The sequence below is a fragment of the Aquarana catesbeiana genome, linkage group LG09 (genome assembly GCF_042186555.1).
Source record: "Aquarana catesbeiana isolate 2022-GZ linkage group LG09, ASM4218655v1, whole genome shotgun sequence".
NCBI classification, from domain to species: Eukaryota; Metazoa; Chordata; class Amphibia; order Anura; family Ranidae; genus Aquarana; species Aquarana catesbeiana.
The window spans coordinates 62,022,683-62,038,344 of NC_133332.1; the positions used below are offsets into that span (position 1 = coordinate 62,022,683).

At 40.6% G+C, this 15,662-nt stretch overlaps 1 protein-coding gene across 1 annotated transcript in view; it reads left to right on the plus strand.

Moving 5' to 3' along the window:
• The first annotated feature begins 2,664 nt into the window (after nucleotides 1-2,664).
• Nucleotides 2,665-15,662, plus strand: part of LOC141107728 (cytochrome P450 2G1-like) — a 61,601-nt gene continuing 48,603 nt past the window's right edge. Inside the window, exons 1-3 of the mRNA XM_073598653.1 lie at nucleotides 2,665-3,139; nucleotides 10,936-11,098; nucleotides 13,624-13,773. Of these exons, the coding sequence (XP_073454754.1) occupies nucleotides 2,978-3,139; nucleotides 10,936-11,098; nucleotides 13,624-13,773 (475 nt within the window). The 5' untranslated portion in view covers nucleotides 2,665-2,977. The remainder of the gene's footprint in view (nucleotides 3,140-10,935; nucleotides 11,099-13,623; nucleotides 13,774-15,662) is intronic.

Consider the following 15,662-nt stretch of genomic DNA (forward strand, 5'->3'; position numbering starts at 1 on the left):
AAAAAAAAGTAATCGGTATCGGCGAGTACTTGAAAAAAAGTATCGGTACTTGTACTCGTTCCTAAAAAAGTGGTATCGGGACAACCCTAAATTTTACTATCCCATTTGAAGTAATACAAACAAAATTCTTAGTGTCCATTAACCACTCTAGCCCCGGAAGAATTTACCCCCTTCCTGACCAGAGCACTTTTTGCGATACGGCACTGCGTCGCTTTAACTGACAATTGCGCGGTCATGCGACGTGGCTCCCAAACAAAATTGATGTCCTTTTTTCCCACAAATAGAGCTTTCTTTTGGTGGTATTTGATCACCTAAGCAGTTTTTATTTTTTGCGCTATAAACAAAAAAATAGCGTTAATTTTGAAAAAAATGCATTATTTTTTACTTTTTGCTATAATAAATATCCCCAAAAAATAATTAAAAAAACATTTTTTTTCCTCAGTTTAGGCCGATACGTATTCTTCTACATATTTTTGGTAAAAAAAAAAATCGCAATAAGCGTTTATTGATTGGTTTGCGCAAAAGTTATAGCATTTACAAAATAGGGGATAGTTTTGTGGCATTTTTATTAATAATTTTTTTTTTTTTACTAGTAATGGCGGCGATCAGCGATTTTTATTGTGACTGCGACATTATGGTGGACACATTGGACATTTTTGACACATATTTGGGACCACTGACATTTATACAGCGATCAGTGCTATAAAAATGCAGATTCCTGTGTAAATGACACTGGCAGTGAAGGGGTTAACCACTAGGGGGCGGGGAGGGGTTAAGTCAGTACTAGGGAGTGTTTTCTAACTGTAGGGAGCAGAGATCAGTAAGACTGTCACTAGGCAGAACGGGGAGATACTTGTTTACATCAGCATCTCCCCGTTCGTCCTCTCCGTGAGGCAATCGCGGGTATCCCCGCGGCTATCGAGTCCGCAGGACCCGCGACCTGACTCACGGAGCTCCTGGCCAGCGTGTACGCAATGGCATGGTGGGAAATTCAATGGGACTTACAGGTACGCCCATTTGCCCAGCCGTGCCATTCTGCCGACGTACATCGGCGTGCGCCGGTCGGGAAGTGGTTAAGTAGTTGTCCATTATTTGCTCGGTCACCCTGTGCCCCTAATAGCCACAGGGTAACTTATACATAAGAGGGAAAAGGGGAGCTAAAACAAAGGTTTTCCAGTCCTCTCCAAAAGCCCCTGTCTCGGTTAGGTCTGTTACATCACACACAACAACCTATCGGGTTTACAGAGAATGGTCCGAAAAAGAGAAAATATCCAGCAAGCTGCAGTTGTGTGGACGAAAATGGTCCGAGGAGAATGGGCAGACTGGTTTGAGATGATAGAAAGGCAACAGTAACTCAAATAACCACTCGTTAAAACCAAGGTATCCAGAACACCTTCTCTGAACACACAACACATCAAACCTTGAAGCAGATGGGCTACAGAAGATCACAGCGGGTGCCACTCCTGTCAGCTAAGAACAGGAAACTGAGGCTACAATTTTCACATTCTCACCAAAATTGGACAATAGAGAATTGGAAAAACGTTGCCTGGTCTGATGAGTCTCTATTACAGCTGTGACATTCAGATGGTAGGGTCAGAATTAAGGATGAGCCGAACACCCCAGGTTCGGTTCGCACCAGAACTTGCGAACAGACCAAAACTTCGCACGAATGTTAGAACCCCATTGAAGTCTATGGGACTCGAACGTTCGAAATCAAAAGTGCTCATTTTAAAGGCTAATTTGCATGGTATTGTCCTAAAAAGGGTTTGGGGACCCAAGTCCTGCCCCAGGGGACATGTATCAATGCAAAAAAAACTTTTAAAAATGGCCGTTTTTTCGGGAGCAGTGATTTTAATAATGCTTAAAGTCAAACAATGAAAGTGTAATATTCCTTTAATTTTCGTACCTGGGGGGTGTCTACCAAGGGATTAGACCATTGTGATATGCAGGTACATTGTATTATGTTTGGAGTGATTGTGAGGTTTATGTAGCACATTATGTACAGTATATGCTTGTATAGTCAAAAAATGTCTCTAAAAAAATCTGGCAAATTGACAGGAGAAAATAAATCTATTTCACTAAATGCAACATTTCTGTGGTTTTATCCATATTTTGGTTTCCATGCTGTTGAGAGACTACTTATCTAAAAAGGTAGAGACTACTCCAAATTGCCTATTATATTTTTACATTCCTAACATTGTAAAGCCCTGCGCAAACTGTTGGTGCTATATAAATCCTGTATAATAATAATAATTCCTTCAGTATTGCATGTCTGGACAACTGCTTATTTAACACATGCATTCATTTATCTATTTTCTCTTTTTTTCTAGAATTGATTTTAATTCTGTTTTATGTGGAACTGCCATTTTCAATATCGCATGCGGTGTTTGGTTAAAATGTGTCATGTAGCCCAAATACCGCATGCAATATGCCTTAGTGAATGGTCCCATATGTCAAAATTCTGAGATAACACAGGATTTTGATGCATTTAACACAGAATTCTGACATATTAACTCAGAGCACTCTGTTATAATATGTCAGCATTCTGAGATAATAACACAGAAGTCTGACATATTATCTCAGACTTTAAAGACAGCATCTCAGAAGTACTAACTTTTTTTTTTTTTTTTTTTTTGCCCCGGTGATACAGAAGACTTTAAAGGAAATGGTTATAGTAACCGGAAGAAGTCATAAAGAGAGGACAAGGAGCAGAAGGTGGAACAGCCGAGATAAGATACTGCTATATACAATAACGCCAACGCAAAATAACAAGTTGTCAAATAGTAACACAGAAGATATCCCAGACTTAGAATTACAGCACTGTGATGAATTAAGAGTTAATAGAGGGTGTGACAACTTGTAGGAAACACTCCTTCCTACCCTCCAGATTCCTATATGCTTCTGGTCTGCTGTATATATATATACTTCCTGAGTTTACAGCCCTGCCTAGCAGTGTGTTGTATGTGAGCAGACAGACATGGCGTGGAGCCTGTACCTCCTTATAGCTGTACTCATACTGTTCCTTGTCAGGAAGGTATTTGGTAGGCGAGGTCATCTCCCTCCAGGACCCACACCTCTACCTGTCCTGGGAAATCTTCTACATCTGAAGAGCCGAGAGACTCACAAGCCTATACTAGAGGTGAGCAATGGCAAGATTCATGATGCCTGATCAGTCAATATGTAGCAAAAAGCATGACTTTCCTAATTTAATACACTGTGGATGATTTATTTAGAGGAAAAAAAGTCAAAAATGACAGTCAGGATGTAATGGGTTGGTATACACAATCCAGACATTATTCCCTAGTTTTATGCATACTGTAAGCGCATTAGAATATGCTTTTCTGGGTAACAGAGTTTACAAAGCTAAAATGTGATGGAGCACAGAATAATGTATGTTCTTGGCTTTTTGTAGTCATTAGGAGTTTCTGCTTTAAAGATAAACTCCAGGCAAATGAATAAATACACAGATGAAATACATACAGTGCCTTGAAAATGTTTTCAAACCCCTTGAAATTTTCCACATTTTGTCATGTTACAACCAAAAACGTAAATGTATTTTATTAGGATTTTATGTGATAGACCAACACAAAGTGGCACATAATTGTGAAGTTGAAGAAAAATGATAAATGGTTTTCATAAATTTTTACAAATAAATATGTGAAAAGTGTGGCGTACATTTGTATTCAGCCCCCTTTACCATGATACCCCTAACTAAAGTCTAGTAGAACCAATTTCCTTCAGAAGTCACCTAATTACTAAATAGAGCCCACCTGTGTGTAATTTAATCTCAGTATAAATACAGCTGTTCTGTGAAGCCCTCAGAGGTTTGTTAGAGAACCTTAGTGAACAAACAACATCATGAAGGCAAAGGAACACACCAGACAGGTCAGGGATAAAGTTTAAAGCAGGGCTAGGTTATAAAAAAATATCCCAACATTTGAACATCCCACTGAGCACTGTTCAATCCATCATCCAAAAATGGAAAGAGTATGGAACAACTGTAAACCTGCCAACACATGGCCGTCCACCTAAACTGACAGGCTGTGCAAGGAGAGCATTAATCAGAGAAGCAGCCAAGAGGCCCATGGTAACTCTGGAGGAGCTGCAGAGATCCACAGCTCAGGTGGGAGAATCTGTCCACGGGACAACTATTAGTCGTGCACTCCACAAATCTGGCCTTTATGGAAGAGTGGCAAGAAGAAATCCATTGTTGAAAGAAAGCCATAAGAAGTCCCGTTTGCAGTTTGCAAGAACCCATGTGGGGGACACAGCAAACGTGAAAGAAGGTGCTCTGGTCAGAGAAGACCAAAATTTAACTTTTTGACCTAAAAGCAAAACGCTATGTGTGGCTGAAAACTAGCACTGCACCTAACCCTGAACACACATCCTCACTGTGAAACATGGTGGTGGCAGCATCATGTTGTGGGGATTATTTTCTTTAGCAAGGACAGGGAAGCTGGTCAGAGTTTATGGGAAGATGGATGGAGCCAAATACAGGGCAATCTAATGCCCCGTACACACGGTCGGATTTTCCGATGGAAAATGTCCGATCGGAGTGTGTTGTCAGAAATTCCGACCGTGTGTGGGCTCCATCGGACATTTTCCATCGGATTTTCCGACACACAAAGTTTAAGAGCAGGCTATAAAATTTTCTAACAACAAAATCCGTTGTCGGAAATTCCGATCGTGTGTACACAGATCCGACGGACAAAGTGACACGCATGCTCAGAATAAATAAAGAGATGAAAGCTATTGGCCACTGCCCCGTTTATAGTCCCAACGTACGTGTTTTATGTCACCGTGTTTTGAACGATCGGATTTTCCGACAACTTTGTGTGACCATGTGTATGCAAGACAAGTTTGAGCCAACATCCGTCAGAAAAAATCCTAGGATTTTGTTGTCGGAATGTCCAAACAAAGTCCGACCATGTGTACGGGGCATTAGAAGAAACCCTGTTAGAGTCTGCAAAGACTTGAGACTGGGGCAGAGGCAGGGGCGGACTGACCATTAGGGCACTCGGGCACTGCCCGAGGGCCATACCACTAAGGGGCCCCATCAGGGTTGCCAGCCTCAATAAAACCAGGGACAGTATGTAAAAAATCTGTGTTTTTTTTTTTTTTTAAATCCCAAGATTATAGCTGCCCCGCCTCTCCAGTACCTTTTCAGTGTGTGATTGTGTGTCTGTGTGTGTATACTGTGTGGCCCCATAATCTATTGCCTGGGGGCCCCATAATCTCCTATTGCCCTGGGGCCCCATAATCTTCTCCTATTGCCCGGGGGCCCCATAATCTCCTATTGCCCGGGGGGCCCCATGAGTTGTCAGTCCGCCCCTGGGCAGAGATTACCCTTCCAGCAGGACAACAGCACTAATCAACCAGAGCTACAATGGGATGGTTTAGATCAAAGCATATTCATGTGTTAGAATAGCCCAGTTAAAGTCCAGACCTAAATTCAATTGAGAATCTGTGGCAAGACTTAAAAATTGCTGTTCACCTATGCTCTGCTTCCAATCTGACAGAGGTTGAGCTATTTTAAAGAAGAATGGGCAAACATTTACCCCAAAAGACTTGCAGCTATAATTACAGTGAAAGGTGGTTCTACAAAATCTTGAAAAACATTTATCATTTTCTTTCCACTTCACAATTATGTGCCACTTTGTGTTGGTCTATCACATAAAATCCCAATAAAATACATTTGTTTCTGGTTGTAACATGACAAAATGTGGAATATTTCAAGGGGTATGAAGACACTGTATATGGATTGAAATTCAAACTGGTATCTCCCTTTGTGCTGGGAGCACGCCGCACGGCGCCGCACTCCATGTGCAAAAGGCAGCCCCCAACAGGATTTTTACTAACTATAAACAGCAGCCTTGATGAAGGGGGAGTCTTTGACCTCATTCTATTGTGATTTCAAATAAAACGTCTTTTAAACCTACATCTACTGGATACCGGCCACTCCTTTACTTTCACTTCATCACAGTTATCAGTCACTGTGAAGCCTGACCCGTGTCTTCTGTTTCTGTGAATGGATGAGACAGATACATTGTATATTTCTCTGTCCTTGCAGGGATAAAAAAATAGCGTGTGTAAAAAATTTTTTATAATAATAATAAAATTTAAAAAATACCTAGATCAAGGTTTGATCTATGTCAGCCCCAGGGTTAGTGTTTGGGTCAAGGTCAGGGTCAAAGGTCGAGAACAGGGTCAGTATTTTTTTGGACAGGATTTTTTTTTCAATTAGTATCAGTGTCAGTAATGCCCTGTACACACGGCCGGTTTGTCCGTCGGAATAAATTCTGAAGGTTTCTCTGATGGAACTCCGACGGAATTCCATTCAAGCGGTCTTGCCTACACACGGTCAAACCAAAGTCCGACCAAAGTCCGACCGTCCAGAACGCGGTGACGTACAGCACGTACAATGGGACTAGAAAAAGGACGTTCAATAGCCAGTAGCCAATAGCTTCCGTCTCGTACTTGCTTCAGAGCATGCGTCATTTTTGGTCCGTCGGAACAGCATACAGAAGATCGGTTTTCCCGATAGGAATTGGTTCCAACTTTCGAAAAAAAGTCAGATGAGGCATACACACGATCGGAATAGATGATGAAAAGCTTCCGTTGAACTTGTACACGGCATTAGTGTCAGTGTCGGTGTGTTTTAGGTAGGATAAAAAAATAAGCAAAATGTGCACTATTGTTTCTGGGCTGTACTACTACGGGTACAAACGACAACTATCATACACATATGTGGTATTGCTGCAATTGTCATGAGCAGGAGAATTTATTTTGGGTTGTTCTTTGGTGGTAGGTTATGGTAGTAGCAAGAAATATACAGGTACATTTTTTTTTTTTTTTTTTTTTTTTTTTTTTTTTAATTATTTTTTTTTTTTTTTTGCTATTTTTGTACTATTCTAGGCCAGATTTCCTTAGATAATAAAAAAAAAAAAAATAAATAAATAAATCAGGAGATATCCATTACCATTTATTACCAAATGAAAGCCTAATTTGTCTTGAAAAAAACATGGTATAAATCACCTAGATGCACAAAGTAGTTGTGTGATGATATGTACAGTTTTACTAACATGTGCCAAAGTTGCAAAATTGGGCTTAGGCATTATGATTTGTTTTACCCTTAGGCGCGAAGGGGTTAAAAATGGGAGAAATTACAAAGAGAAAGAGAGCAGAGCAAGACAACATCTTGACAAAATGGCGTTCCAAAAGTCAATGAATGATTTTTATGGTAACATTAACTCTTAGCAAGCTTCTGTCTTTCGGATACTCTGTAGATCCCAAAAATATTTTTTTTGGACTTTAATCCTCTTCTAGCTTTTTATTAGAATGCTAGGTACCCATCATTATTATTACATCTTTGAAACTTGATATTTCATTGTCAAAGGAAAAGATAAATAAACTGCACATCACAAAGCAGACCCATGAAGTGAGATGAATGGCAGAATCAGCCCGGACTCCAGCCAGGCCAGCCATGCTCTTTATAGATTCCAGCAATATTGTTTACATCTCCTTTCTGTGCAAAAGGTTTCCTCTGGAGATGACCAGAACAGGTTTGTCCATGTGTAGTCTAAATCCGGAACTGTTCTAATTATAGGCTTAGAAAAAGAATGACTGCTAAATATAGCAACACTTGATTAGATGACCTTGCAGATATGTTATACATATAACTGGCGCATACTTTTTATTGCTCAGCAATTATCACATAGAGAGTGATATGACTGACTCAGCTCCAAAGGTGGCTTTTGTTCGTGTTACATAAAGTAATTATCTCTGTAATTTGCTCTTGTTGCTAAAAGTACTACTGAGTAGGGGTCGACCGATATCGTTTTATTCAGGGCCGATACCGATTTGTCGGCTGCCTTTCAGGCCGATAGCCAGTATCAGATGCTGATATTCTGTATATTTAATTTTTTTATTTTCACACTGTCCTTTTTAAATTTTATTTAGTTTTTTTTTTTTCAAACGTTTTTATTATGGTTTATCAGTAGAATAAACAAGTGATAGACATTATCAGCTATAAGATGGCATAGATCAAGTACAATCAAAATTGTGAGTACAATCAAACTTGTAAATACAATCGAACTGAGAATACAGACTACAGGAGAGAAGAAACAAGTGTACTAGGACACATATGCATAAGAGCCGCTTGTTGAGTACAGGGCGTTTGACACTATTCGGACTCCCCCATACACCCCATTGGGAGCAAACTGTGTCATGGGGAAGGACAGCGTTATCAGCCCCATACCTACACACACCTATAATTGAGAAAGCAAGATTATATAGTAAACAATTAAGATGTCTAACTGGTTATTTAGTTTTTTAATCACTGTTATTGCCAACATCCCTTGTGACAGTATTAGGCAGCACAGGTACCCTTTATGGAGGGGTCTGGGATCTATAAGACCCCAAACCCCTCCTCTGCACTTGAAAGTATTCAAAACGCCAAGATTGGCGTTTTTGAATACTTTCTATTTTATAAAACTGGCGCCTTTAGGATGTCAGTAATCCGGAAGTGATGTCATGACATTGCTTCTGGGTTACTAGATCTGAGACCCGAACAAAGCCGATCTGCTTTGTTCGGGTCTTCGGCCAGCCGTCAGATGTGCAGGCAGGTCACTCGGCCTCCCAGTGGGACGGGAGAGTCCGGGAAAGCGACAGAAGACAGCGGGGGGGGGGGTCCCCTCCCGCTGCTTATAATAACAGAGCCACATTGGTTGTTACAAAAAAGCCGACCGTCCGCTCTAAAGAACGCTACCTGGGTGATGCCAGCAGCTGAAGGCATCATCCCAGTACAACCCTTGAAGCAATATCGGTAACATCGGTAAGTTTGTGACCGATACCGATGCTTCAAAAAAATTGAATATCAGCCGCACCGATAATTGGTCGACCTCTACTATCGAGTAGGAGTTGTTGTAACAGCAATGACTGATTTTATTTTGATTGTAAAATTACACCTCTTGTTTGCACATTCAATAAAAGTTTCTCCCTTCATTATGTAATTTGGAAACCTATATCAAGGTGGCTGATCAGGTTCATGGACATTTCATTGTGCATTATATGATTGTTGGCAAATTCTAATAATTAAAGCCAAGGTCCAGTGGTGCTTAATGTTTTTGTTTTTTTTTATATATAACTTTTAATATTATTTATAACCTACATTAAAATTGGCAAGTGTTCTCTTACTTTATTAGGTGTTTCTAAGCTTGAGTTTCAAACAGTAAGAGCTTCCCGCCGCAACGGATTAGTGTCTATTACAGACAACAGTTTCGGTGTTGTCTTCATCCCCCTCCCTCAGCTTAGCAGTTCACAAAGCACAGCCTGTAATGAATGACATCCCCATTACTGGAGCACCAGGGCCCACAATAATGCTCCTTTTGGTGGTCACAGTGGCAAAGGAGGGTTGTGAGAAACTGCTTGTGGGAACTTAGAATTCAAAGCAAAAAGCAAGAAATACAAAAGACGTTAATATTGAGGGATAAACCAATGAAGAAAGTAAAAGTACAATGTTTAGTTGAAGGCGGGATAGATTTCCCTGAAGAGATGAGCTTTTAAGGATTGCTTAAGGTGGACGGAGAAGAAGGTATGGATACAGATTTGGGTATGGCGTTCCAGAGAATAAAAGGGGGGGGGGACACAATAGTGACCTCTACCTATGGGACCTGGGACTGACTCAAATGGGCAGTTAAAATCTACATGTCATGTGACTTTTTTAAATCTTCTGGAAAATTCTGCAGCTTGTCAGAAGACCCAATGGACCTATGAGATTAAAGAAGAAATTTAACAAACGTCAGACCAATGGCAGCAGCTGAAGAAGAAACATCCCTCCCTCCCCCTTGTCACAGTCCTTCATTGTGTAGCTTTGTCCCTTCTGCAGAAGGGGACAGTAGGTTGTAATGGTGTGATAGTTGATTGGTTTGAGGTTTAATGGCTAACATGTACTTATTTGGTGGTCTGGTTAAGAATAAATATAGTTATTGTTATAAATAATAAATTATTATTGGTAAAATGTATTTATTATGCCAATAATAAAGGGCCGCCACCATTCATACCACAAAATTGGGTCTAGTCGTCCTTATTTAAAGTTTATATATTAGAAATAGTGTTTGAGTTTGGTCTCCGGTCCCATGGGAGCGGCTATAGGGAAATCCTGGAGCTGAGCATGGGAGAGTATGACAAGAAAACTAGATACTGAGAGATCTTGGGAGGAAAGAATGGTGTGGTTGATATTTTGAGATGAGGTTGGTGATCTAGCTGGAGAAGGCGGGGGGTGGGTGTCAATTGCTTTGTAAGTTATTGTTAGTATTCTAAATTTTATTTGTTGGGCAATGAGAAGCCACTGGAGCTGCCAAACATTGGGTGAGGTGAAAAACTCATATATTCCCAAGTGAAGGATATTGTGCTGAAAATGTCTATTTGAATTTGGTTGACTACTAGAATACTGTTAGGGCTCTTTCACACGGGGCGGATCAGTGATGATGCGCCCCGTGAACACCCGCTTGTTCAGCGGGGATCGCTCCGCCGATCCCCGCTGAGCAGGAAGATGCAGCGACGGACCTGTCAGAGCGCCGCTCTCAACCAATGGGGGATCGGATGGTGACGGACCGTAGAGTCCGTCGTCACCCGATCTGATCCGAAAATGGATGGAAAAGTAGGGTTTTCCTCCGTTACACTTTTCGGATCGGAGCGGGTCGGATGTCAGCGGACATGTCACCGCTGACATCCGACGCTCCATAGGGATACATGTATGTCCATTTTTCATCCAAAAACGGATCGTCCATGTGAAAGAGCCCTTAGCTGTAAACACAAAAATGTAGCATTGCATTTTAAAGATTCCATTTGGAGACAGATGTCCCCATACAAAATGCAACATTTTGAAAATTAGAATGGTAAATGGATATGTAACTAACTTTCTTCCTCTTATAGTTCAGTAAGAAATATGGACCTGTCTACACGTTGTACATCGGGCCACAGCCTGCAGTGGTGCTGGTCGGATACAAGGCTGTGAAGGAAGCTTTAGTTGACCATGCAGAGAAATTCAGTGGCAGAGCAGAGGTCCCAATTGTAGATATTACCAGCAAAGGATATGGTCAGTTCTTTTACAAGTCAATCGTTATCCTATTCTTTATATTTATTACAATGTGATGCAAGAAACAATTCATTTAATGCTTTTTTGCTGTTGTCTTCTGGATTAACCCCTTTAACTTAGGTATACCCAAATTCAACAGGAAGCATTTAGACATAGGTCATCAGTATGCATTCAAAGTATTATTTTGCGTAAAAAAAGTCACTCTTTTTTTAGCCATGAATAAACTGCTGCTGCTGGGCAGATTGGGTGCCATGTGACCTAAAGCAAGGCAAGGATCCTATTAGTTGTGGCACGGTGGGTGTTTGACATCATAAGAGACGGCAGAGAGCCTATTATTTTTTTTTTATTAGCACTGGGATAAGAGGATTAGCAGAACCTGTTTGTAATGAGGAAATATGGCTGCCTCCATGTGCATAGTAGAAATTATATTTTATATTTATATTTTATACCTCCAGCACTGAATGCATTTAAAGCTAACATATGCTAGAGGGTCTATGATGCTGGCTGCTGTGGGATCTATTTTGCATGGGATCTATTGTTGCTAGGGGGCATCTTATGTTGATGCTGGGAGGAATCTACTGTTGAGGGAGAAGTTTATTCTTGCTTGCTGCCGAAAGATGGGGGTCTATTGTTGCGGGGGTGTATCTATTGTTATTGCAGTGGTATTTTGTAACAGGGGGCCCATTGTTGCGGGGGGATCTATTATTGCTGGGGTTGAATCTTTTTTTGCTCAGGGGATATATTGTTGCGGGGGGATCTAATATTGCTGAGGGAAACTATTGTTGCTGGGGTGGGGTCTTTTGTTGCTGAGGGAAGATCTATTGTTGCTGGGTGGATCTGTTATTGCTAGGGAGATCTCACATGGCTGGGACCAGGGTCTGTTGTTGCTGGGGGGATCTTTTGCTGCTGAGGTGGTGTCTATTGTTGCAGTAAAATTTTTACTGCTTTTTTTTGTTATCATTAACAAATTCCATACAAATTACTTAACACCACAAAATAATACTTGGTTCTGTATTCTTTAAAAATAGGTGAAACTAAGGAACAGTACTCAAAGGTGGGTAGGGGGCGGAGACAAGGGGTAACCCAAAAGGAGGGAGTTCCTGCACCTTTTCTTTGAGAAATAAAGCTCTAAATACAAATATTTATATAGTGCCAGCAATTTACATTGCACATTCACATCAGTCCCTGTCCCCAGGGAGCTTACAATCTGGAGTCTCAAATTCATCTCATCTCAAACTCAAATTCATACACTAAGGCCAACTTAGACATGAGTCAAATAACGTATCAGCATGTCTTTGGAGTGTGGGAGAAACCCACTAGACATGTGCATTCGTTTTCGTCCGAATGCATTTTCGTCCGAATTTCAGGTATTTTCGTTATCGTTTTAACAAACGATAACGAAAGTGCAGAGTCCGAAAAACGAAAGATCCGACATAAACAAATGCTTTATTTTCGTTTTCGTTGCTACAACAGTTCGATATAGATAGGAGATTCGACATGATGATGACAATAACAATCTGTGTCCATCAAACCTGTGGTCGAATGTGCCTAACCTTAGCTCTATTAGTCCACGATTATTCTACATAGAGAGAAAAGATTCGACGTAGAGAGAAAAGATTCGACGTAGAGAGAAAAGATTCGACGTAGAGAGGAAAGATTCGACGTAGGGGAGGAAAGATTCGACGTAGGGGAGGAAAGATAAATAAAAATAATGATGATGATGAATGTTATTGGCTGATTGTAACCAAAGAGGTGGAGCAGTAAAATAGCTAGAACTAAGTACACACGTACTTTGGCTTATGGTGTCTGTTGAAAGTTCTAAGAAGATTCGACGGAGCAGGTAAACTATATGGCATTGTACAGTTTAGCTGCTCCGTCGAATCTTCTTTGAACATTCGACAGACACCATAAGCCTTCAATGACAGATTCGACCTTAATTTGGATTTTCGGACGAATGCAATTTTTAACGAAAAACGAAATAAATAAAAACGAATTTCGGGAGTAACTAAATAAATTTATTTTTCAGACTAAAACGAAATTCCAAAACGAAATATTTCAGTGTGCACATGTCTAAAACCCACACAGGCATAGGGAGAACATGCAAACTCCAGGCAGGTATTGTCGGGGTTGGGATTTGAACTGATGACCATAATGCTACCAGGTGGAAGTAGTAACAACTGTGCTACGCTGATACGGATATTTACAATAAGCTGTTTTTTTTCTCACATAGCACATAGGAAGCTGCACTCTGTTCTTCTTTGGGCTAAAAAACATTTTTTTGTTTAAGTTCCAGCGTGAACACTGGCCCTCAAAACCCACTCTATTCACTGAAACATTTCACCCCCCAATAAAATAATAAATAAAAAGACAAAAGTTTTCATTTTGTGTCTCTTGCCGCTTACATTATTTCAGCAGGTCAGCTAGAAAGGGCAAGTTTATCTGTCTCAGCTCTCTGAGTTCTTTAAGAAAAGGCAATATTTAGATATAAACGCTGGGATTGACATATATTTTTTGCTTTGTACTAGGAATTTTCTTTAGCAATGGTGAACGCTGGAAGGAACTCAGGCGATTCTCTTTAACTACCTTGCGCAACTTTGGAATGGGTAAAAGGAGCATTGAGGAACGTATACAAGAAGAAGTCCAGAATCTTTTGGAGTTTTTCCAGGAAACCAAAGGTGGGCAAACAGCTTTCACATTAGGTGTAAAGTACAGTTGCTACAGGCAATGTTTGGTAGACTGTGTCTGGTGATTTGCACTTGCCTTAAGACTTGGTCGCTTATGACTTGGCTGCAGGAGCCTCAATCTACAACAGATATGGGTGATCCAGGATGGAGTTAACCACCTGTATTATGCTGGAGGACAATATAAATATTGGTTGAGGACCACATAAACATTTTGATGCAGCCCTTTAATACATTCCTTGCAATATGAGATTTAAGTGGAAATCACCAGCAGAGAAGGTCTTAAATGAGCCATAAGGGGTTCTTTCAAGATTTGGCCCTGTCTTACCCAATCAGATAAAAGGGTCTCTGTTGCTAGGAGATCAAAATTCTGCAGATGTGAAGACCCTGTGGTCTGGAAAAGATTGAAGAGTCTTGAATTAGACTATACTGTATGTGCTGAGCATCTGAAATAAATATTGCTATATTAATATATTACACTGTAATCTATATAATTTTTTTACAAAATTTGAAAAAAACTTTCTATGAGTGTCTCAAAGAGATCCCTTCTAGGTGGGTAACAAGAAGTCTTCTCTGCTGATTACCTACCAATGTGAGGGTACCTACTGGTCAAAATGTTCACTTTTGCAATGACAAGACACCTGGGTCGGCCTAAGTTATTATAGACTAGGAAATTGAACTGGTTACAATAATGATAATAAATGAAAAAAAAAAAACACAACCGAAATGACATTGTATCTTGGTTGCGGTTGTTTGTCTTCCTTGAATTTCTGTCTGGATGCTTGATTACATTTGTCTGCTATCTGAACCAACTGCAAGCCCTACAATGTGGTGTTCCTGTTTACGTGTGTCACCCATGTGTCAACTGCTCTGATTCTCTGCCATGAGAACAAACCTATCACTTATGTTACAGAAGATTCATAAATATTCAAATATTTGCTAGGATTGTAAAGAACTGGGGATACCTGTGAGCACTCAGAAGAGAACAAAAAAGAATGCACACTGGGATTTTTCAGGTGCACAAAAAAAAAAAAACAATAATAAAACAAATTTGTATTAGAAATGTCATAAGAACTTCCATAAAACACAAAGGCTAATACTATAAATGACCAAAAGTAGCCAAAAAACTCCATTACATCATAACCACCCTAATTTACATATGTTACAAAATGTATATTATACCATTCAAACTTTGACAAATTGTTACATATGACTCCTAACACAATTTGATCCCACTCCCCAATACAATACAGACCCCCCCAGTATAGCCCCTCAGGGTGTGCATCAGACAAAGTTCAGGACTCAGCAGGGAACAACAGAGTACAGAGACCAGCAGTGCATATCACACCAAGTGTGGGGGTCAGGAGTGGGTATCACAGAGTGCAGGGGTCAGGGGTGTGTAAATCTAACAGTATTCAGGTGTCGGTAGTGGGTATCACGCAGGACACCCATGGAGTGCGTATCACACAGAGTTCAGGGGCAAGGAGTGAGTATCACTGAGAGAAGGGGTTAGGAGTGTGAATATTTAACAGTGTTTAGGTGTCAGTAGTGGGTATCTCACAGGGCACATGAGTGTAATGAGTGCTTAGCTTAAAGAGTGCAGGGGTCACATCTGCATAACGTGCAGGGTCAAGAATATGGGGTGCAAAGTCCAGTATATAGAGTACAGACAAAATGACCCCCTTCTCCTAGTACAATATCCTTCCTTAACTTACATCTCCCCCACAGCCCAGCCCCCCCCCCCCCCAGTACAAACCTCCAACACAGCCCTAAACCCCCCCCCCCCCTTTCCCAATGAAAAAAACACCCCTTCCCCTAGCACTGACCTCCCCCAGTACACATTTCCCCCTCCTCTTCCTTAAGTTCACTTACCATACCTCAGA